Genomic DNA, 24,285 nt, shown 5'->3' on the forward strand with positions numbered 1-24,285 from the left:
ATTTCTTCCTGTTTCAGTTTTGGTAGTGTATATGTTTCTAGGAATTTGTCCATTTCTTCCAGATTGCCCATTTTATTGGCATATAATTGCTCATAATATTCTCTTATTATTGTTTTTATTTCTGCTGTGTTGGTTGTGATCTCTCCTCTTTCATTCTTGATTTTATTTATTTGGGTCCTTTCCTTTTTCTTTTTGATCAAACTGGCTAGGGGTTTATCAGTTTTGTTAATTCTTTCAAAGAACCAGCTTCTGGTTTCATTGATTGAGGAGTGTTTTTCAAAATCTCATCCAATCTTGAGTCTGTGAATTCATGTTATTTTCTTTTGTTTGGCAAAATATATCTCCTCAGTCTTGTTTTTTTTTTCCCCCCCCAGCATTGTGCTAATTCCTGTAGATAATTAGAAAAAGCCTTAATAGGTGGTTTGAGTAAATTTGTTATTTGAATGGGAAGACCAACACATGAGACAGTTGTTAGGAAACTAAGACAAAATATAAACAAAGGGCAGATTTTTGATAATCTGTAACAGTACCACAGAAATTCGAGGAGGACTAAAGAAGTGTGTAACTGGGAATCGAAGGATTAATGAGATTTGCATGGTAGACAGGAACGTCGAAGCCCCCGGATGGAAGGCTTTTGAGCAGGAGCAGTGTGGATAAATCTGTAATTAAGAAAGATCCATCTGGCAGCTTTGTGTAGGAGATAAAGACTGGAAAGCTAGCTCCTTAACAGGAATTGTGTAAGCCACGTGGGTACCTGAAATCTTTGAGGGAGAGGTGTTGGCTAGAGCAAAGTCCTAAAGCTCAGTCCTCTGAGCATGGGTGCACCTGTGCGGGTCCGTGGCTCAGCTGACCTTGGTGAAGCTGCATAGAGAACCTGAAGTCTAGAAACTGACTGTAAGTTGAATAGTTCTTACTTGCCTCTTAGGATAATTATGAGGATTAAATGAGATAAAGAATTATGTAATGAAGTGCTCAGTGAATGCAACTTAACTATTTATTATGTAGCTGCACTTCTCTAGAGCCCTGGTTCTGGAAATGTCCTCAGACCCCCACACTGGTATCGCCTGTGAGGTTGCTACAAGTGCAAATTCATAGGCCCCACTCAGGCTCCAAGTAGCTCTGCAAGGTAGTGGGCAGGGAAAAGTTTGAGAACTGCCCCAGAGGAATCCTGCCCTTGGGATTCCAGAACAAAGAAAGGGAGAGAATTTAAAAGAGGGGCCAAGAACAGTGTCCTTTGCAGTGTAGGAGATAATAGGCACCGAGAAGATTGAAATTTAGGGAGAGGAAAGCAGTGATTTTTTTGCAGTGCCCACGAACTAACAGCTTTACACACAGAGTTTAATTAATATTTGTTTCTATGTTATTGAGGACAGCTGGTTTAGTAGTATGTTGGGGGTGGAAGGAAGACTTCAGGGCAGTTATATATAATATGTATAATGTACATATTATAATAATAAAAGATACCATGAAACTACATTAGAAATTTATTACTGGATGGACTTTACATCTTCTGTTTAGGGATATTTCTGGACTGCCTACCTCCTGTGACTGGGCATTGTGCTGTCTACCTGCTGTAAAAAGAAAGTGGGATGTGACTCTTGCTTTCAGAGGCTTCACGGAATCACACTTTTTAAAGGATTTGAAGGCATCTTTTGCCGTAACTCCTCTGACTGTAGAGAATAAACACTCTGATCTCCTCTCTGCTGACGCCAGAAGTTAACGTGTGGTTGTCTTCCTGTCAGTGCAAGGCCTACATTCAAACTACCTAATTTCTCCCAAAAAGCATTCTGAACATCGACTTTATTTTTAATTTGTTTATTATTTTCTGGCTCCGGATATACCTTCGGGATCATTGAAATCTTTTGCAGTGTTTTATGTCCCTGTTTAACACGGGCCACCTGGGGTTTTTCATGGAGAGCTGTGCCCGATGGTCCGTCCCCATCCCCACCCCTGTCACCAGTGCAAGCAGCGAACACAGTAGCCTGAAATACAATAAATTGACTTCTCCGCTTCATCCATTTAGCCCTTATTTACTGCCCATTGTGCGCAGGGCACCGAGATGATAATGGTGAAGCAGTGTCAACAAAACACGTCTCGTGAGAGAGCCAGGACAGCCCGAGGCCACGTGCATCGAGGCTGGCCGAGTGGCCCAGACGTGGCGGACCTGCCTGGGGCTTGGTGGGAGGGCAGCCACGTGTTCAGAGGGTCTCCAGCGCGGGCCGGAGTTCAGATTTGCAAATGTGTGTCTTGAAACCTTACCATTTCTTGGAAACGGATGACTTGGTAGTTGAGATTGCACAGGGAATGCCAGCGCTGTGCTCGCGCGTAATTGTGACTCCCCAGTTTGACATCTCAGAGACACTTGCAGAAAACACAAGTGGAGCTCACTCCCCAGAGATGACGATGATTGGACAGTCAGTGCAAATGATCGTGTGTCACGATTATGTTTTCTGCTTTGGTTTGGTCTTATTGAGGGTCATTGACATACGTGTCTCGGGCGTGCCGCACCGTAGCTCACTACTCGTGTATAGTACGAAGGGAGTGCGTTTCCGTTGCACGCGGACGAAGCAGCCTGCTCGTTTCCCATTTGCTTTGGACTTCGGGGCTGGGGTGGGTGGGTAGTCAGGCTGCTGGCAGTCTTTCACTGTCTTCTGCTTCTCTCCAAATCCCCCCAGAGAAAAGTAGCTGGACCTTAGTACACCACTTTCAGAAGGTTGCCAAGACCAGACCTGGACCTAAGTGTTTGCAGTAGGCAGAGCGGTCAGTGGTTTCCTTTCATAGCCAGTGAGCGTTGAGAAGGTGAACTTAAAGCGAGATGAGATCTTCTTTAAATTAAAGGTTTTGTGATCATCACAGCGCTAGAATACCGATTGGCTGTTTGAAGACCTGGTGGAATGTAATTTTTGTAATTTATGTGTTTGGGTTTTTTTCCTCAAGCTGCTGAATATTGACAGAAATGCCCCCTTAGTCCTACTCAGCTACCCAAGGAATATTGGTGTCTTAGGAACATAGAGCCCAGGATGAAAAAAAAGAGTTAAGGCATTTGGGGGTTTCAGAGCTGAAAAAAGTGTTTTGTTTTGTTTTTTAATGTTTATTTGTTTATTTGTTTCTTTTTTTTTTTTTTTTTTTTGAGAGAGAGATAGAGAGCGAGCAGGGGAGGGACAGAGAGAGAGGGAGACAGAATCCCAAGCAGGCTCCGTGCTGTCAGCACAGAGCCCGATGTGGGGCCCAAACCCATGAACCATGAGATCATGACCTGAGCTGAAAGCAAGAGTTGGATGCTTAACCAACTGAGCCACCCAGGCGCCCCTGAAAAAACTTTCTTAAAGAAGGAAAGCAAGTGAGCCAAAGTATGTGTGTTTATTTTGTTTTGTTTTCATGATGGCTTTTGAATTCACCTCTTTTCCCCTTCTCTTCTGTTTTCTGCAGTGAACACCTACCTCTTCATGATGCAGGCTCAAGGCATTCTGATCCGGGACAACATGAGAACCATTGGAGCTCAGGTTTATGAGCAGGTGGTTCGGAGTGCTTATGCCAAGAGGAACAGTAGCGTGAATGACTCAGGTATATTTTTAGTCAAGAGATGGTCTGATTAGAATGTCTCCTCCCCAGAGAGGTAAATTTGGTTCGAATAATTATTTTTGATGAGAAAAAGTGCATTGTAAAAGAGAGAAGGTTTGGCTGAGCCTTCCCTTCTTCCTAAAAAAGAGGTTCTTGCAAAATGAATCCTTGTTCGTGTTGCCAACACTATACTCAAGGTGACTGGATGACTCCAGTTTTGCTCCTGATACTTTTCAGGGTTGGGGGGGGGGGGGTAAAGAATATCTTTTAAGACCCCTTTTTTCAGCCTCTAAGAGGGGACTAAAATTAAGCTTATGTTTAGGACACCAGCAAAACAGTTGTTTCTGGAAAGAATTTGATTTCAAACAATGTTCCAAACAGCCAACGAGGAAAAACAGAACTTGGTTGGACTTCCTTACACTTGCTTATTTTATGGCTCAACGTTGTGGGGTTGGTTGGTTGGCTGGTTGGTTGGTTGGTGGGTTGGTTTTGTCTCGTTAGTTGCACGTAGTGGTGGTCCACGGTATTTTCAAAGTAAATCTGGCCGTGGTTGCCCAACAGGAAGAGTTGCTCCAACTCTGTTCTTCCTGTTGGACTGCGCTTGAATTTCGCCAGCCCCATAGGACTTGCTTACCTCGTTGGTTATGAGTGCTTTAATTGAGACTTAACAGATTTCCATTTCATAATAATCACGTCATCTGGGACAGCCTCCGCAAATTAACAGCCACTGCTGGAAGAAATGTTCAATAGTTTGCCTGGTTTATCTTCCCTAGTCAGGTGTGGTTTTCATCCTGTGGTTTAATTCCAGCTACGTGGCTGAGTTTGGTAGTCAGAATCCTTCAGCTTTGCAGAAAGCTTTTGAGACTATTCAGCTAAAGATAGCAGTGATGGACGTAAGAGTGAACATTTCTGCCTTCTCAATCTTTTGGAACTTTTACCTGTGGCTTTTATTATCTTACAAGCACTAATTATATAAAGAGGAAAAAAGAACACAGAGGTCAGATGGCTTGCCTAACATTATATGAAAAGAGCTTGTTCCTGAATCATGGTTTTGACTCTAACTATTTTTATAAAGGCTATACACAGCAAGTTCTTCACCTTTGAAAGCTGTCTTTTTGGTCTCTCTTTTTAACTCCTCCAAAAATTGAACATAGAAAGTATTTCCAGATGGTTAAATGGGACGGTCGTGAGGCGTCTCTTGTCTGGCCAGGGATGTATTTTATTTAAAAAATAGACACCCCCGAGATTTTATTTTGCTAAGCATTTATGATTTGCCTTTGTATTTCTTTAACTGAGACCCAGTGTGCTTTCCTGTGGCTTTATTACCAATTTCACTCAAGCCTAGTGCAGTATCATAAAATGAGTATAGTTGAAGAAATATTCTTGCCTCCAAATCAGCCTTCTCTAAGTTCTGAGATTGTCCAGAGCTCACTGTAGAATGTGAAGTTGCTTTGCAAACACTGCAAATGAAAATTCTGTGGTGCTTGGGATCTCGGGAGAAAGCATTGCCTCTCAAAGGGAAGTGAAATCCTTAAAAGAATTGACCACATCCTTGTTTATCATCAGTCTGGCCTGCTGGCCAACTTAGCAACAAAGGACTACAGTTAGCAAACCAAAGCTTTAATACTTCCTTTCTTCTTGTTTGCAAAGAGCAAGTGATTGGCTTTTCAGAGCTTTTCGGCCAAATTGCGGTTTCATTAAACAATTGGCCTGAGCCCTGAACCAGATCTGGAAGAGGAATCCGTACAGTTTCTAAAGGCATGAGAGAAGGCTGAGCACACTTTCCTAATTCATCGTGTATGACATTAGATTTCGCAAATAATCCGCTCACACATCATCACCCTTGACTCAAGCATGGTCCTGTCAGGTGGACAGGATTTTATGTTACTTCCACTTTGCACAGGTAGCACAAATAACCTTGGAAGCGTTGGAGTGACTTGTTCAGGTGACTTTGCCCGAACCCTGCCCCAAACCTGCTTTTCGTTGTGTGATGAAACTAGGGAGTCCTTTGACTACTCATCAGCCTTCCCCCTGATGAATCAGTCAGGAAAAAAGGAACATTTGTGCTGTCATGACATTTATCCAGTCCAAGTCTCCCTCCATGCCTCTCCAAAGTTAGATGATACCGGGACGTCCATCCGGGCATTTGGTGAGTTAGTCTGTTCTCTCTCAGAAGTTAGAGGGCTACAGGCAGCTGCCCTCCCTACAAGCACAGGATCTCACTAATCACCCTAGGGGTGATTGTCCTTGAAAACCAAGTTGTGCCCTCGGAAGACGAATCCAGGGACCCATTGTGATTTGACTTTGCGTGTGTTTATTTTCAAATTGTCATAGACCAAAATAATTCTTCCCAGCATCCCTCTGGTGGGAATAATCACCCATTTTGTGTCCACGGTGTCTGTTTCCCTTAAAGATTGGAAGTCTTTAGCTGTCAGGGGCTGTGTTACTATGCCCTCGACACTTCACTTGCACTGCCTCATGGACTCGTCATAGGAACTCAGTAAGGCGACTGCCGTGTTCCCACTTTAGGGATGAGAATGTAAAATACAGGGCTCGGTGTGGCCGTGGGGTAGGGCTTGCTGACCTCCGGATGCCGGCAGCCTTCGCGGCCTCTCTGGTCTGGTAGCCCCAGCACGTTGCACACCGCCTAGCACACAGAAGGCCCTCGGGAAGTGGTTTTTGAGTGTGTGAGTGAATAGATTTAACAAGAAAACATTTTAAGTGTTGTAACCTAATTCTGAGATTACCATCTTAATTGGCTTCCATGTTCCTGGCACATCCTTGGGGAGTGAGTATTAAGGAGGAAATATCATTTCATTGGAAAGGTATCCAGTGAAAACCCACCATTTTTATTCATTTCAAAGCAGTGCCAGGCAGAGGGGCACTCTCGACCTGATCCTGCTGAGATAGTGGGTGACTGTCATTTCTGACCCGACCACTCCCACCACGGGCTTGACAAGGGTAGCAGGACGGAGGTGGCCCACGAGCTCCACTGCCCCACCCTGGACACAGTGCTGGGGCCCATGCCCATCTTCAAAGACTTTCATTAGGCCAAGTGTAGCTAAAAAGCTTAGTGTGACATTTAAATAATGCTGGCTTTATCCTTGAAAGCCAAAGTGTTGATTGTCCAATAAGAATGCACTTGTCAGGGGCGCCTGGGTGGCTCAGTCGGTTGAGCGTCCGACTTCAGCCAGGTCACGATCTTGCGGTCCGTGAGTTCGAGCCCCGCGTCAGGCTCTGGGCTGATGGCTTAGAGCCTGGAGCCTGTTTCCGATTCTGTGTCTCCCTCTCTCTCTGCCCCTCCCCCGTTCATGCTCTGTCTCTCTCTGTCCCAAAAATAAATAAACGTTGAAAAAAAAAAAAGAAAATAATAAAAAAAGAATGCACTTGTCAGGGGCGCCTGGGTGGCTCAGTCGGTTAAGCGGCCGACTTCGGCTCAGGTCATGATCTCGCGGTCCGTGAGTTCGAGCCCCGCGTCGCGCTCTGTGCTGACAGCTCAGAGCCTGGAGCCTGTTTCAGATTCTGTGTCTCCCTCTCGCTGACCCTCCCCTGTTCATGCTCTGTCTCTCTCTGTCTCAAAAAAAAAAAAAAAAAAAAAAAAAAAAAGTTACAAAAAAAAAAAATAATAATAATAACCTGGAGAGGAGGCTTCTCGGTGCCATGTGTGTGTGTGACCTCAGGAATCCTGCAGAATTTACTGTGAGCAGTAGGGGAGATGCTCAAAGAACATTGACATCAGAATGAGTCATCTGGGTTCATCTCTTCTAGCCACTTAAGATTTTTTTTAAGTTTATTTATTACTTTTTTAGTGATCTCTATGCCCGATATGGGGGCTTAAACCCATGACTCTGAGATCAAGAGTCACACACTCCTCTGAATGAGTCAGCCAGGGCGTCCCCACCCACTTAGTTTTATAAATGAGGCGAGTGGTTGGGGGACCGGGCCTTTGTCATCCTTAAATATGAGTTTGCAGGTGCCATTCTACTTAGTAACTTTCACCCAGAGGGAGATTTCTTGCCTCTGTACACACGTGTGTCCGCACATGCACACAAACCTTCCCACACTTACAGCCCCAACCCCTTCATAGTCATGTGCTCAGAAAAATGTTCTCTTGTCCACATCCTTGGAAACAGGTCTGTTGCCATAGGCAAATAAAGTGAATAAAGTCATTGCCAGGGCACTGTGTAATAGATTCAGTGAGCTAGATATTCTTAACCTCTTTATCTCTGGTTGTTGTTTTTCTTTAATTTTTATGAAAAGAAAATTTTTTTAAGTTTGTTTATTTTGAGAGAGAGAGTGCACGCGCTCATGCGAGCAGGGGAGGGGCAGAGAGAGAACGAGAGAGAGAATCGCAAGCAGGCTCCACACTGTCAGCATGGAGCCTGATGCAGGGCTCGAACTCATGAACCACGAGATAATGACCTGAGCTGAAATCAAGAGTCAGACGCTTAACCGACTAAGCCACCCAGGCGCCCCTCTTTCTGTCTGGTTTTTGGGTGCTCAGTCCATGGTCTTCCTTGTGTCTACTCACCCAGCAGGTGCAAGGTCATCCTTAGGCCTGTTAACTCGTGAAAAATGCTAATTCTTTGTATTTTACAGATATTTGTTCTGATGACATCTTTCTAGTATATACACATTTCCACATTTTTCAAGCAGAGAGGGAAGTGTTTGGTCTTTTCTCAAATGGAAGGGGAAAGTGGTGGTTCTTCCTGGAATCTCTTGGTCAGCGTTTCCCAGTCCCAGCTCAACTGGATTTGGCAAGATAAGGGAGAAGGCAGATGTTTGCCCCTCCTAAACACTGGGGTAGCCATGCCGACCTGAGTGCACACTGGAAACTCCCAGGGGTGACCAGTGCCTGCACCCCTCCCCCAGAGGTTCTTACTTCATCAGTCTGGGAAATAGCCTGTGTGTTATTAGGGTTTTTACAAGCTTCGTAGATGATTCTAATGTGCAGGCGTGGCTGCCGAAGCCCTGGTGGAAAGCAAAGTTGAGTAAGCAGGCCGTCTGAATTTGTAGGTACGAGGGCTATCTGCTGTTTTCCCGTCTTATAAATGCAAAAACAGTACCTTCTTTGCCTTTCTATCTCCTTTGCTGGAAGAATATGTCCCGATTTAAAACAGATTCGACTTAAAACACAAAGCCTCGGCCAGAGAAAGTCAGCCAGCTTGCTTTCCCGCCCAGCTGCTCCCTCCCTCATTCAGCAGAGAGGAAGAGGAAGAGGAAGGGGCTCTGGCTGGCCCAGTCAGCACCGCGCGACCCTTCATCTCGGGGTTGTGAGTTCCAGCCCCACGTTGGGTGTAGAGGTCACTTAAAAATAAAGTCTTCAAAAAAAGAGAGAAAGAGGAAGAAGCTGTCATTTGGAAGCACCCGTTTCTGGGCAGCTGGAGAGGAGGACTGGGCACCCACAGTAACTACATAGTTTTACCAGGTCACGAGCAGCTAATTTCCTCTGCCTCTTCCACTTCTTTGAAAGGTTTCTACCGGTGAGAAAGCAAATTTTACTTAAATGTTTATGTAAAAAATTTAAAGTTAGAAATGAGGAAATGAAGGTTTTTGTGGGCCTTTTTTCCCCTCACGGTATAGGGCAAGGTTACTTCTACTTAGGAGTTGTTTATTTGTGGGGGTTAAAAAAATAGTTTACTAATACAGTAATCAGAAGGGAAGAAACGAGTGATGTTGGTTTGGTCTTGTTCGTTTCATGCTCGTTGCTCCTGGGTCCATTAGTGTTTGAAGAGAGTAGAAGGGCCTTTATAGCATCATTAGGGTTAGAAAGTGTCTTGTCTCTTCTCCTACGTCATGGGAAGTTTTATCTTTTTCCTTCTTCTTTCCTGTTTAGGCTGTAGTTCTAAAGCTTGGTTCTGTCATTGCCCAGAATTATTATTCTCTTCTGTGTGTGTGTTTTATTACTATTATTTGCTTATGAAAATGCTATTATGTTGCCCCTGGGAATTTCTTCTCCTTCAGAGAGGCAAATGTAATTACTGTGATGCTGTTTCGAAGAAGCTTCTCCCTCTGCACATGTACATATCACAAAATACACATTTTCTAGTACACGTGAAAACTTTTCTTAAAGAGAATCGTTTATAGATTTAAACACACACACACATGTATATATCTACATATATCTACATGATTAAGAAGTAAACTCAGGATTATCCAGAGTAATGATTAGTATTGGAGGTGCTTGACAGAGCTTTTTGAAACGTTAATACTTTCAAAAAGGATCAGTTTAGGACAGGTGTACATGTATGAGCTGAGGACTTTTGAACTCATTTCTGTTGTAAATGTGATTTTGCCTTTAGGGTTCGTGCTGGCTTTGTTCTTGGCGATGTGATGCAGGCTCGGTGTTTTTCAGGAAAGCTGCTAGTGAAAAGGACAGAAAGCATTTTGTTCCTTTCCTCCCCTATTAAGAAATTTAATTCTCTTCAAGTCACCGCTCACTGAGTTGTGTCCTGTGAGCGCTTATGGAGTACATATTCCCTGTACTTACTCACTGTTTGATTCTTGGAAACCATCTCACAGTGTTTTTAAAAAATATATGAGTTGAAGATTGTAGAATTCTCGGGTACAAAAGTGAGTTTGAGTAGGAAGTTTTAATTTCGTAGAAGCTGCATGAATCCCCGAGGATCGGTAAGAGAGATTTTAATACTCTGAAAAAATAGTACAGTGTAATGGAAAGATCACTAAGCCAGAGGTAGCCATGCACTGGCCAGGTCTCCTTGTACCAGTTGTGTAGACACGGTTTCTTTTTCTGTAAAAAAAAATAAGAAGAAGTTGGAGGGCCCCCTTCACACAGATCCCCAGGAAAGAGGCATCAACTCCACACTCCTAAAGCCTCACTAAAATGACAGTAAAGAGTGCGTGCGTGTGTGTGTGTGTGTGTGTGTGTGTGTGTGTGTGTTGAATGGCATAAACCCTGAAGAATGAGGAGAACAAGAAGGGAGACCACAGCAAAAAATTTTGGAAGTTGGAAAGCAGACAGACCAGTGATAAAGGGCTCAAAAGACCCAAGAAAACTGACTGATAATGCGGCTGCAGGGAAAGCCGATAACGACCCCAGAATCCCCCAGAAGCTCAGGAATTAGCAATATTAAGTACTTTTGCAGATAAGACTAAAAGTGGCAGCCTAGGTAAAGATAGATTGAAAGCTATTTAAAAAGCAGTCAGAAACCCAGATTCTCCCCTATCCTGGCAAAGAACTAGAGACTTGATAACCCTCAGAGGTGGTAAGACAGAGGCCCCCCAACTTGAGGGCACCTGGCTTGGCTTAGGCGCCCTATTCTCCTCCTCAGTCCCAGTGTGCCTGTGGCAGGGACTGCGCCATTCTGCCAGGAGGTTAGCAGAGTGCTCTAGGGACACCTGGCTGGCTCAGTTGGTAAGTGCGTGCAACGCTTGATCTCAGGGTTGTGAGTTCGAGCCCCATGTTGGATACAGAGGTTGCTTTAAAAAAAATCTTTATAAAAGAATAGAGTTCTCTGGGGAATCTGGACCAAGAAGAAAGCCCCTAAGGAACTGACGCTGGAGGCTTCCAAACCAGACTTCTTGCCAGAACATTCTGCAACTCAGAAGCTCAGTCCAAGCCCTGCCAGGTAGCTGGTTGGTGCCCTCTGAAATACTAGCGGATAACCAAGGGAGACTGTGTGAGGAATCAAAACGGACAAGCAGCAGCAAATCAGGAGAAAACAGGCCATGCTGGGAGAAGAAAACTCAGAACACCCATCACATACGTTCTCCAGGGTGTGGGGAAAGGGATTGCAAACATGAAAAGAAGTATATTGTAAGAAACGGACATTCAGAAGTAAAAAGGACTTGTTAAAATAAAAACTAGCAGGAATGATAATTAAAAAGAAGGGTTGGGTAAAACGAGGAAACCTTTTAGGCGGCAGAAAAGTGGTGGCAAGATGGTGACACCCGGGGGGCTCAGTCGGTTAAGCGTCCGACTCCTGATTTCAGCTCAGGTCTTGATGTCACAGGTCATGGGTTCAAGCCCTGCATCAGGCTCTGATCTGACAGGGCAGAGCCTGCTTGGAATTCTCTCTCTCCTTCTCTCTGTCCCTCCCCCACTCACACGTGCTCTTTAAGTAAATAAATAAACATTAAAAGGCGGGGGGGGGGGACGGGGCGGGGGGGTGCGCCTGGGTGGCTCAGTCTGTTAAGCATCTGACTTCAGCTCAGGTCACGATCTCGCGGTCCGCGAGTTCCAGCCCCGCGTCGGGCTCCGGGCTGACGGCTCGGAGCCTGGAGCCTGTTTCCGATTCTGTGTCTCTCCCTCTCTCTGCCCCTCCCCTGTTCATGCTCTGTCTCTCTCTGTCCCAAAAATAAATAAACGTTAAAAAAAAAAAATACTACTCTTCCTGCCCCCAAATTCTAGAACAGGAGGACATGAATTTCTACACGGTAAAGGTCCACCAAATGGTCAACACAGCGGGTGAGAATAGACCCCAAAATAGAAATGTAACATTTCCTGACCCCAGAGGAAGTTCATCACACTCTGGGAAAGCAATTCTCGGTCACCTTTCCAGGGACCCGGAATTGGAACGGCTCCAGGTTCAGCAGGAGGCGTGGAGTCGAGCACCTGCCCAGTTGTCTGGGAGGATTGTGCCCAGCCCGGAATTCTGTAAGCCCGGCCCACCTATGGGTCAAGGGAGAGATACGAGAAACAGATGTACTTCCATTCCCCTGCTTAGGAAGCCAGACGGAGATGTGTTCCAGCGAGAAAGAGGGAGAAATCGAGCCGAGGAAAAGTGAGGTTTCACACCTGCTGAGAGGGGAGGGGAGACCCCAGGCGGCCTCTGCACAGCGGGCACAGCGGGGAGCCAGTCCAGACTGGCCGGAAGGCGCAGGACCTCTTTGGGATGACAGAGTTGAGGGAGGACGTGAGGCTTGTGAATGTCTTAAGCCGGAATGTGGTGGCAAAGGGCACGGTGTCGGCTTAGTCTCGACACCACATGAAACTAAGCAGACGGGCACCTGGCGGCTCGGTTGGTTGGGTGTCCGACTCTGGCTCAGGTCATGATCTCACGGTTCATGAGTTCGAGCCCCACACTGGCCTCCGTGCTGACAGTGCCTTTGTGAGTGCGAGCCCCAAGTCCAGCTCTGTGCTGACAGTGCGGAGCCTGCTTGGGATTCTCTCTCTCTCTCTCTCTCTCTCTCTCTCTCTCTCTCTCTCTCTTTCTGCCCCTCCCCCACTCACTTGCTCTCTCTGTCCCTCTCTCGAAATAAATAAACTTAAAAAAAAAAAAAAAAACTAAGCAAACAGAGACAGTCCAGGAAAAAATTATGCAGGAAAAGAAAAGGAATCCTAACCTTCCACATTTCTCAGCTACAAATAGTATCTGAGGAATAAATCCTTCCGTGTAAATACTAAGGATTTTGTGAACCACAGTGATCATATATGTTGGGCGATGGGAGGGTGAAAGAGTGTGTGTGTCGTGGGGGCAGGGAGGGAAGAGAGCAAAACCCAGAGACCTAAAACAGAAGCTCCTGGAACAGCTGTCAGTGGAAGTGAATACCACAGTAGTTGTCTGAAAGAAGTGAAAAAAGTTCCTGTAGAGAATAAGACATGGGAGGGGGACACTGTTTCATTTCTTTTTGTTTGTTTGTTTGTTTTTAAATTATGTTCTAGAATTCTTTGGACACTGAGGTGCACATAAAACTGTAGTGACAATAAGAATAGAAACACCGGTTGGCAGAAGATGGTCTGTTAACCTGTTTATTGACGTGTTCGCATTTTTAGCTGCGGTACACAGCTAGCCCAGAGTCCCAATTCTGCAAAACAAGAAATGCTGTCTAAGAAAAATACTTCTCTGGTAGGCCTCTGAGAATTGCAGAATTGAGGACATGTGCCTTTTTTTCTTACCTCTCTAGATTATCCTCTTGACTTGAACCACAGCGAAACCTTCCTACAAACCACAACGTTTCTTCCCGAAGACTTCACCTACTTTGCAAACCATACCTGCCCTGAGAGGCTCCCTTCCATGAGTGAGTAGAGCCACCCTGGCTTTGCAGACTGACGGGTCTTTTTATCTGATTAAAATAAGAACGAGAGGTTTTTTTTTTTTCCCCCTAATGTTTTATTTTTGAGAGAGTGCAAGTGGGAGAGGGGCAGAGAGAGGGGGCTGCAGAGGATTGGACGATGTGGGGCGTGAACTCACGAACCGAGAGATCATGACCTGAGCAGAAGATGGACGTTTTGAGTTTGGGCATGATCACTTGGGGTCACCGATCGGTGGTGGGGCCGTGCGTGGGTGCTCGCCTCGGGAGCCCTCAGAGAGGCTTCAAGCACAGCCACTTTCCTCCTTCCTCTTTGAGACGTTCAGCTGCCATTCACTCAGTCTCAATTTCTTTCCACTCCATTGGCAGAGCCAAAGCTCTAAAGTCTTAACTTCTTGACTTACTGCTTTGCCCAGTAATAGTGATGAAGTGAAATACAGGGGGTTGCAAAGCAGAGGAAGGGCCTCCCAACACTGTGAAAGACGGCAGTCAGCTGAAAAAGCATTGAACCTCCCTAGAGAGTGAAACCCCGGACATGGGGGGAGACTTCTGTCATTTTCTGGCCTCTTAATTCTTTTTCTTCCCCCCCACCCCTTTCTCTGTCCAGAGGGCCCAATAGACATAAACATGAGTGAAATCGCAATGGACGACATCCATGAAATCTTCTCCAAAGACCCAGCCATCAAGCTCGGAGGTCACTGGAAGCCTTCGGATTGCATGCCTCGATGGAAGGTAGGCTGTGAAGTCAGACCAGGTACTAGGAGGCCCACCTGGACTTGGCCATCATCCCAGGTTGCTGTGGGATTCACGGACCGTGATAATCTGTGCTTTGCACCCTACTGCCCGATGCAAAGTATCTGCAGTTCATGGAAACGCTTTGGAGGCGTGGGTTGCCCTAAGGACAGGCTACAGCCCCGGAAGTGTGTGTCGTCCGCATGGCTGAGCGGGACCCTTTGGTCTTCTTTATAGGCGTCTTGGCTAAGCAAGGAGGAGGGTTGGTAGGTCTCTTGCGCCATGTTAGCAAAAGCCATCTTCACAAATCCGGGGCTGCATGTGCCTCATTTGGCATCGTTACTCTGAGCTTAGTGCGACCAAGAGCGGAGTTCTGCAGCCCGACACTGAGAATTTCTGGTTGTTTCTCTGCATGACTGTAGTTAGGAGGCATCTGTGTGTGGATCTGGCTCATGACACCGGCCTAAGTCCAGTGTTTCAACAAGTATTTGTTCAAGTGCTGTTTCTGTGCCGGTCCTGCAAGGAACAAGGCAGATCTGGAATAGATGGGCATTTCCAGCCCATCACTGGGCGTATGACCAGCATTAAGAGATGAGATAGATGTATATCTATCTATCTCAGAGTGCGCTGCACGCTCTAAGGGGAAGTACTGTTTTGTGGAGCGTGTTTTAGTTGTATGCCTCTCTATCCATGGACGTGTTTGTGGGACAGGTCTTGGTGGAGGATGAACGTCTTCCTCTGGGTTGTGGCCTAGAAAGAACTCACTCAGCAGGTGCACTATGTACACAGCATGGTGTGTGTGAGGACAGAGTCCCCTCACTTCCGAGGGTCCACCTGCCAACATAGCCGCTCCTTCAGCAGAGGCTGCGGACAAGGCAGCCTTCCAGAATAGCCCAAGAGCCGGTCCCCCGATTCTGCAGCAGCCTCGTGCCACAGAGCAGAAGTCGGGGGGACTCACGGGGCGGCTTCTCTCGTGTGACCCTCTCCAGGTGGCGATCCTCATCCCTTTCCGGAACCGCCACGAGCACCTCCCAGTCCTGCTCAGACACCTGATTCCCATGCTCCAGCGCCAGCGCCTGTGGTTTGCGTTTTATGTGGTTGAACAGGCGAGTGGCCCTTCCTTCCCTCTTCTCTCTGTTCCGAGGCAGCAGTTCAGAGTCCACCTTTGGAGTGCAGAGCCAGGGAAACGGAAATCTGACGATCGAGCCACCCAGAGGTGAAAGGGAGGGCAGAGAGAGCAGTTTGGGTTTGAGGTGTTACCCGAGACGGGCAGACCCGAGTCCAGGGTGGACCTGTGTGTGCCCTTCGACAAAGGCTCCTTGTTGGGGGTTGAGTCAGAGCTGCCTTGGGTGGTGTCTTCAGTCTCCAGACCCAGGAAACTCCCCTTAAGATAAGGATAAGGAGCCGTGAGTAGAAGTGGCTGTATTGTTCTTTCCTCCCTTTATGGGGCTTCCAAATGCTGTTAAGGGTCAAATGCCTGCCTTTAGGACAGTCTTGGGAGAGAGTCACCACTCCTCTTATTTCTAAGGAGATCGGGGCGAGATGTCAGGTGGCTTGTGAGGCAGTGATGAGCGTGCTGGCCCGGCCCCCAGGGGTCCCTCCCCGTCGGGTTCAGTCAGCGCTCCTTTAGGCAGGGCTGGGACAGCAAAGAGTTCGCTCCGGGAGCAAAAGAAAAATAAAGTTCTGCTTCTTTTAGGTCGGCACCCAGCCTTTTAATCGAGCCATGCTTTTCAACGTCGGCTTTCAAGAAGCAATGAAGGATCTGGACTGGGACTGTCTTATTTTTCATGATGTGGATCACATTCCAGAAAGTGATCGGAACTACTATGGATGCGGGCAGATGCCGAGACACTTCGCAACCAAGCTGGACAAGTATATGTACCTGTGAGTATCACGTCCCCGGGAAGAGGTCCAATCTGAAAGGATGCCGAGAGATGCAAAGGTGGCCAAAGCCAGTTAGCTCCACCCAGCGCGCATCGGCTGGCGAAGGGGTGAACAAAATGGAGCACGGCCACAGCACGGTACGCTGTTAGGCAGCAAACAGGAAGGGAGTCCTGACACGCTGGCCGGTGGGTGAACCCTGAAAGCATTGGTGCGAGGCAGGAGCTACTCACCAGAGGCCAGGTGTCGGCCTGATCGCATTTCCGTGACTTGCCCAGAATTCGGCAAAGCCGCAGACACAGAAAGGACAGTGATGGTTAGGGTGGAGGGGAGGAGGGGGAACGGAGAGTGGCCACTGATGGGTACAAGGCTTCTTTTTTGGGGCGATGAAAGGTGTTAGAATGGATTGGGGCCGTGGTGGCACGACTCCGTGAATATCCCAAAAACGACGAAGTTGTGTACTTTAAATGCGTGAATTGTATGGAACGCCAGTTATGTGTCAATAAAGCTGTTACGAAAAAGACAATTAGAGAAGGATGCAGTTAGCTATGGAGGGCGACGTGCCTCAGCACAGGGAAACGGTTGCAGATGGGTCAGGACAGCAGTGCGGGGAGCGCTGTTTCACGTTGTGCGGTTCTCCGGTGAGATGGCAGCCAGTCCTGGGGACACACCACCCCTGGACGCACAGATGACTGAAGCTGTACGTCCCCTTCCAGGCTTCCTTACACCGAGTTCTTTGGTGGAGTGAGCGGCTTAACGGTGGAGCAGTTCCGGAAGATCAATGGCTTCCCAAACGCTTTCTGGGGTTGGGGCGGAGAAGATGATGACTTGTGGAACAGGTACCCCCTTTTCCAGTTTCCGGTGCCTTCCAGAAACACCGCCTTAGGCTCCCCCAGTCAGGCGCCACGCAGGAGGGATAGGGTGCAAGCCACGGAGGTAATGTGAAGTGTTCTAGCAGCCACGTGTAAAAAGGCTAAAAAAGAAAAAGACGGGAAATTAATTTCACCGTATTTTATTAATAAAACATGTTAACAGTGTATTTATCATAATATATCAAAAATGATATCCGTCCAACACACAATCAGTATAAAATGTTGACAAGATCCTCCACATTCATCTTTTTTTTCCCCTTCTATCTTTGAAATCTGGTATTTATTTTACACTCCTAGCACATTTCACTGAAACCTCCCCAAACCAGAGGTCACGTATTAGTGATGTGTACACGCGTTTATCCGTACCATCAGATAAGGCTTGTGTTGTACAAGTTTGGGTGAACGATGCTGTATTTGAGTAGCGTCAACCAGTCTTTTTACAGAGTGAGTGAATAGTAACCTAGTAAGGAACAAATAAGCAAAAGAATTTCTACCTTGTATCTGTTTACTTTCTAAATTGGCTTTAAAAAAGAAAGCTACGTGTTGCTTTTTAATTACAGAGTAATACTTGCCGGTAAAAAATTCACATAATACAAAGGTGCATAAACCAGAGCGTAATTCTTAATCCCCCACCGCTATCCTATTTCATTCCTAGGAAGTAGCGATTTCGAACAGGCTGTTTCTGACCCCACTTTTTTCTGTTCCTACGTAAATAACCCAGGCCCATCCCTTCTCCAACCACGCTAATACAGAGAGAGCCACTTCCTTAATTTTAACAACGGCATGGTATTCCTTTATGTGGATACACGAGAATTTATTTTAATCCTCTCCTGTCGATGAACATTGTTGTTCGCAGTTTTGAATATCCTTGTTCACGTGTGCAGATATTTCTGTAGCTTAAATTCCTTCTTGTGGAACGGCAGAGTCAAGTAAGTTGCTCTTTTGAATTTGGATAGTAATCGCCAGGATTTTCTTCCAGAAGAGATTGCAGAAAGAGTCCAAGCCATGGTGCATCACCGTTCCATCACGGCCAACGTTGGCTATAAACAACCTTTTACATTTTGCTACATTTCGGCCCTTCAGCAGCCGCGTGTGGCCCGGGGCTGCTATACCGGATAGGGGAGCTCCAGACAATTCTTTCTCAGTCTGAGAGATAAAAATGGCATCTCATCCTTTTAATTAATTTGGGTTTCTTAGGAACCCGGTGAGGATGAACGGCTTTGCCACAAACCTACTGTTTGACTGGTCCTTGAGTCCAGTCAAACTCCAAATCAGGACATCTGTCAATTCTCCGCTGGCACTGTCCCCAGGTCAGCAGGAACCCCCTTGGGTGCAGGATCTGGGTCTGGTTCCCCCCAGTGTGCTGCCCAATTCCAGGCACACAGTAGGCATCCTATATGTATTTATCAACTCAGAGTAAGAACACACTTTCCTGTATCAAAAGGAGAGTGTAATTTGGAGTCAAGAGGAGGATGTTGAAATAATATTCTCCCGCAGTGTTGACATATGAAGACAACCGTAAATTTTACATAGCTCTCCAAAGTCTGCCTCCGTGTGTTCATAGTTTCTTACAGTCCCATCAAGTTTCCAGTAAACCCAGCTTGCAAAATCCTATCTTTTTCATACTAAGGATAAATAACCGAATACCTCCTTAAATGCTGCTGTCCCCATAGTGTTGTGAAGTTTTACATCTAGATCAGAGGATGTCCTACAAATGAGTTCACCTCCGTGGTGATGGGGGAGTTGGGCAGAGTAATTAAGTTCACAACCAGGAAAGCACAGTGCAACTCTGACTTTCCTGACTTGCGTTATAGCAGGTGGTGGAAAGGAAAAGTGTTTTGTCCACCAGTGAGAAAAATATTTTTGATAGGATCCGAACAAGCCGGCCGAGAGGGCGTGTGCACTCACCCCCTGGGGGACGCTCACCGATGTACCTGTCCCTGGGGACCTGGCGGCACACCTCACTCTCGAGAATTTTGTTTCTTTTCTTTCTCAGAACTTTTTTTGTATTGTAGACCTCTTGTCTGCAACCATGCACTTGCCCAGAGGGTAAGCAATTGAATATTTAGGTGCAGAAGTTCTGTTGTTCGCCTTGGGATTTCTCAGCCTCGGCATAGATGTGGACACCTGCACTGCTAGATCATTTGGTCTAAAAGCCCATTCTCTTTGTCTCGGACAGAGTACAGAACGCAGGCTACTCCGTGAGCCGGCCAGAAGGCGACACCGGGAAATACAAATCTATTCCTCATCACCATCGAGGAGAAGTCCAGTTTCTTGGAAGGTTGGTGCAATGTGTTTATCCTTCTCACAAATACCCTCTGTACTTTGCATCTGCAGATGTCCCAGAGCATGTGGCAACCCCTTGTCTTCCTCCCCACCTCCTCTCTAAGGTCCGGTTCTGGTGGCTGTTGAATAGTTCCTGGAGAGATGTTCATTTACCCGTGAGGCAGGCGCTTGTGTGAAATCAGATTATCGGTGCAAAACTTGATCATAGATCTTTTAAGGAAATCGGTCACTTGGCAGCTTAAGCTTCATGGTCTCTTCTGTAGTCTTCAGGGAGTTGGAGAAAAATCCACTCCTGCTGAAGGTCTCTGTGTAACCTACACAGCAGACTGGCCACAAAGCAGACTGGCGCCCGTCCTGCGAGCTCCGGTTCCGGAAGGGTGGCCCCTGAAATTCCGTTTGTACTTGCTTTCTTACCGCCTTTGCTTCTGATAAGGAGCTTCCATACTGGACCGATTGGGGCATATAGATGGAGGGACATCTCTGCCTTCCCAGGAGTAGCTTTTTGTCTCGTTAACTGGGAGGAGGCCTGTTCTCCAGACCGTCAGTTCTGACTGCATGCATTCTGTTGTCATGGGAGTAGGAAGGCACCGAATGCCGACCCTGACCTTCTCACCTGATGGATTTTTAGTATCTTACCTGCCACTCCCCTGCCCCCTGCCCTTACCTTCGGCAAGTCATTTAACATCATGAGCCCTGGCTTCTTCATTTGCTACGGGGCAGGTACGTTAACTGAAATGATGTCATAAGGAAAGCACCTGGCGTGAAGTAGGAGGTGTTTCCCATGATAACATCTGGCCTGGAGCGGCTGCACGGGTGGGCCAGTCACCCGCCAGGGGGCGCAGCGTTGCTGCCCTGAGTTGCGTCCCCTCCCGTGTCTGCCCCGCCCCATCCCCTGCCAGGAGGACGTGAGCCCCTCACTCGGAGCCACCCCTCTGTTCTCTGCTTCAACAGGTATGCTCTGCTGAGGAAGTCCAAAGAACGGCAAGGGCTGGACGGCCTCAACAACTTGAACTACTTTGCAAACATCACATACGACGCCTTGTATAAAAACATTACTGTCAACCTGACACCCGAGCTGGCTCAGGTGAGCGAGTACTGAGAGGCGGAGAGGATGCATGTGCTTTACCCGCCGCCACCCAGAAGGCAGCCTGGTGTGATGTCTGGGGGCTCCACACAGGAAGAGAGTAGAAATACAGTGTCTGATGAAGGATCACAGGGTTCGAGGGGGGAAGAAAAATGTGAACAGTGTCCACGCACAAAACGCCTTCACTGTGGCTTGGGAACTCCCTTCATGAGGACTGGCTTTCTATTTTCACAAGACGACGTCTGTCCTGCTGCTCTGCTCCCCCGGTCTCCTGCCCCAGCGTCCAGTCTCAGCCAGGATCTCTACACCCGGAACCGAGATCCACCACGGTCCCACCGCCGAGCCCGTTCCTCCGAATGGCCTTTGGAGCAAAGAGGCAGCCCCACCCCAGGGCAGCGCAAATGAAACTCCACCCACCATTCTTCTCCATCTCTGGTGTTCTCTTCGGTTTCATTTTTTTAAAGGAAAAAAATAGATAAATAAATTACCTGCTTTGGGTGGGGATTGAGGGTGGGGGGCAGGGATTGGGGAAGATAAATAGACATATAACAATCACTTCTTGAAGAAGTATAATTGTAAATAAGCCATGTAAAATGCCTTTTTTAAATTTAATTTTATAGCTGGCTCCAATTCGAACCGAGGATTTCTACATTAGCTCACTTATTTGGTTGGCAAATGCAGGAACTCCGTTAAAAACGCAGGGGAAGTGGAAGAATGTCCCCTCCCAAATTGCTGTCACTTTGGAAGGGAGAGGATGCAGGGCATGTCACCTACAGAACGAGCCGGTCCAGTCTGTCACTGGTCGCTAACTCCTGCCCCCTCCCATCCTCCTCTTCCGAAAGTCTTTGCTCTTGACTTTTGCTGTGGATGCGCTCTCCCGAGTTGGGCACGCACGCCCTCATCCAGCCACCTGCTAGACAGGAGCCCTCGGGGGCCTCCCTGTGCACACGCCCCTGGATTTCTGGACTCTAGTGTTTATCCTTTCATCACTGAGAGAGGTGGGGGTGGGGGTGGGGTGGAGGGGTTTTCTGCCTCTTTTCTCCTCTTTTTTTTTTCTTTGTTTTTGTTTTTTTGTTTTTGCTCTTGTGGAACTTGGCCACAATTCCTGAAATCTGTGCCTAAATTACTAACTAGCTTCAGTGATTCCTCTGAATATTTCCCTGTTTGGGTTTCTGGAAAGATTGTTTGTCAACATTATGAACCTAGTACATAGAAATAATGAGCGATGGAATGAAGAATTTAGCTGGGGAGCAGGTGACACTTGTGTGCCGTGGGTTAGCTAGGGTCCTGGTTAGCCCCGATCAGAGCTTTGCAAAGCAGACTAATAAAGCTCCAGGATGCAAGGACCCAAGCCCATGCGCTGTGTTCACACCCCATGCACTTCTTGAAGTTAGATTCCAAATTGCCCTCGAAGTTGTGCCTCTCTGTTTTTCCCTGAGCCAAATCCCTCAAGTTATAGTTCCTGTTGGCTTCTGCAGGACGCCGACAAATGCCAGTCTTTTTCCTCTCCTTTTCCATAAAACATATTTATATATCGTGATTAGGAGTACTTCCTGAAAAGTACTTCATATTTTTTTTAATTGCCTTGTTTGCCTTCAACTTCCTTAATTTTCATGGTTTACATGAATGTGTGTGTAGGGGGTATATTTGTGTATTCGCGTGCGGGTTGGGGGTTTTCTCCGTTGCATGTGTTGGTTCCATGGACTTATGACCCCCACAAGCTGTGGGAGTGATTGGCCGGGCCTTGTTTTTTGTTCTTGCTTTTTTGTTCTTTTGAAGAATAGAATGGTATATATAGAAAATAGCATTACAAAGCTCTTATCAGCTCATATGAGAAGGCAGGTTGTTGCCCTTGAAAATGCTGGTAAGTTGTATCCTAGGTTTTAAAAGAATGTTGAGCATCTCATGCTTTGAAAGACCTTCACGGGGGAACATTACACCCAGGAGCTCACTTGGTTTTCCTTTTTGAAGTCTGGTGCATAGAGCAATAAAGATTTCTCCGCCCTCCCCTCCCCCCAGGCCTGTGTGCTGGCCTTGACGCTTCTGGTCCTTCTCCTGTCCTCCTTTGTCACTGAAGGCCGTGAGCCGCTTTCAGTGGGACACAACTATATGATGTCATTTGGAAGAATTTGCTGGGATACACCGATCCTTGGTTAAGGACGATGTGCGTGTACCCAGCAGTGTCGTAAAATGGTCTCGGTCGAAGCTTTTCATGAACATCTTTGCCACCGAGAACAAAATGTTGGCAAGAGGTGAAACACCTGATTTTAAAAAGAAAATGCTGATTTGAGGACAAGAGGAAAGGTCTCTTTTCACTGCTTGAAGTAAGGTCACTGAAACTATCTTTGCGATCACATGTGAGTTTGTTCTCTTAGTGTGAAATCGCGTGAAATCGCTTTACCGCGTGCTGCTGAGTCATTTACCCACCAAGTTGGGAGTGTCGTGCGGGAATATAAAAGGCAAAATATACGACCAGGCCCGTGAGCTGTTAATGGTGTAAGAGTCTCATGTTAAAAAAAGAAAAAAAAAAAAAAAAGAACAATAAGAACCAAATGTGACCTTGTGAGTATTTTGGCAGCTGAAATTCTTTAAGGCTACTGATGGGCGACCCCTTAAATCAGTCTCGTCTTTGATTGCTGCGTGCAGGGAAAGGTTTCTCGTTTCACGCGGTTTTTCTGGGGGGGAGGAGTTATTGCAAAAATATTTCTTTTGACATTACAGGGACTGTTTTGTTGCAGCTCCTTTACCACAGACATTAATAGCTGAGCAACAGCCACATGTACTGATTGTGTCCACTCACCATTGACGATGGCATTGAACGTAGCTAGCTAGCATCCTTCCATCACTACATTTTTTTTTTTTTTGAGCTTGCTCTTATGTTTTAAGAGGTGCCAGGGGTACATTTTTGCACTGAAATCTAAAGATGTTTTAAAAACACTTTTCACAAAAATAGTCCTTTGTCATTACATTATTTACTCATGTGTTTGTACATTTTTGTATGTTAATTTATGAATGATTTTTTCAGTAAAAAATACATATTCAAGAACCAAACCTTGGTGGTCATCTGTCTTTACCTAGAACCGTTTGGCTCCTCGGGGGCCTTTCGTCTCCTTTCCTCATGGGAGCTCAGCTCCTGTGTGCTCCTTCAAGCAGCTTGACTTCCACACGCTGCCCCGCCGACCTCTGGGTACTCCCGAGAGAAAACCTGCCCGCTGTCGACCCCCGAGACCAGACCAGTGAGTGAGAAACTCAGCCGTTGGAGCAAAAGCACTGAACCCCACTGTGCTGCCCAGGCATCCTCCCACAATGTCTTTCCAGAATTGGCCCAGGTGATGCCCATCGAGTCGAGCAAGACACCTGGGTACAGAGAGGATGAAAGTTGATGGAGTCCAGATCGAAGGTCCTCTGGGGCCAGTCCTGCCTGGTTCCGCTTGGAGATTGTAATCATAGCTTCTATTTGTTGAGTGTTTACCACTCACTGATCTTTATGGAGTATAAAGTTCCGTGCCCAGGTGCTAGGAATACAATGATTAGCAAAAAGGACAGGGTCAGTGGCCTCCTAAAGCTTACTGTCCTCTTGCCTCACACGCCCCCCCCCACCCCCCCATGGGGGGTATGATTGAAATGATTGAAATTAAAAACCACACGAGTGTTACAAAGGACGTGAGCACAGGTGTGGAAGGCGTTCCCGAGGGGATGTTGATGAGCTGAGAGGAGACAAGTGGGGTCACCCAGTAAACTGCAGGAACAGAAAAGCATCAGGTTGGTGCAGACGGTAAAGGGCTGCCCTGGGGACTGCTAGGCTGGAAGGTGGATGAAGCCAGAATGCCTTTCGGGGCCTCGAGGTAAGGAGATTGGGTTTTATCCTTAGAGCAA

The 24,285-nt window shown here is 46.8% G+C and overlaps 1 protein-coding gene across 2 annotated transcripts in view; it reads left to right on the forward strand.

Annotated features, from left to right (window-relative positions):
• Window positions 1-23,460, forward strand: part of B4GALT5 (beta-1,4-galactosyltransferase 5) — a 75,687-nt gene extending 52,227 nt beyond the window's left edge. The window contains exons 2-9 of one of the 2 annotated variants that reach the window (XM_043553696.1): window positions 3,430-3,564; window positions 13,429-13,542; window positions 14,162-14,286; window positions 15,276-15,392; window positions 15,983-16,170; window positions 16,884-17,006; window positions 19,219-19,320; window positions 20,277-23,460. In XM_043553696.1, coding sequence (XP_043409631.1) covers window positions 3,430-3,564; window positions 13,429-13,542; window positions 14,162-14,286; window positions 15,276-15,392; window positions 15,983-16,170; window positions 16,884-17,006; window positions 19,219-19,320; window positions 20,277-20,424 — 1,052 coding nt within the window. In that variant the 3' untranslated portion in view covers window positions 20,425-23,460. Of the gene's footprint in view, window positions 1-3,429; window positions 3,565-8,846; window positions 9,045-13,428; window positions 13,543-14,161; window positions 14,287-15,275; window positions 15,393-15,982; window positions 16,171-16,883; window positions 17,007-19,218; window positions 19,321-20,276 lie in introns of those variants that run through there. The other variant, XM_043553697.1, reaches the window with a different exon arrangement.
• The last annotated feature ends 825 nt before the right edge of the window (window positions 23,461-24,285 follow it).

The sequence above is a fragment of the Prionailurus bengalensis genome, chromosome A3 (genome assembly GCF_016509475.1).
Source record: "Prionailurus bengalensis isolate Pbe53 chromosome A3, Fcat_Pben_1.1_paternal_pri, whole genome shotgun sequence".
Taxonomy (NCBI): Eukaryota; Metazoa; Chordata; class Mammalia; order Carnivora; family Felidae; genus Prionailurus; species Prionailurus bengalensis.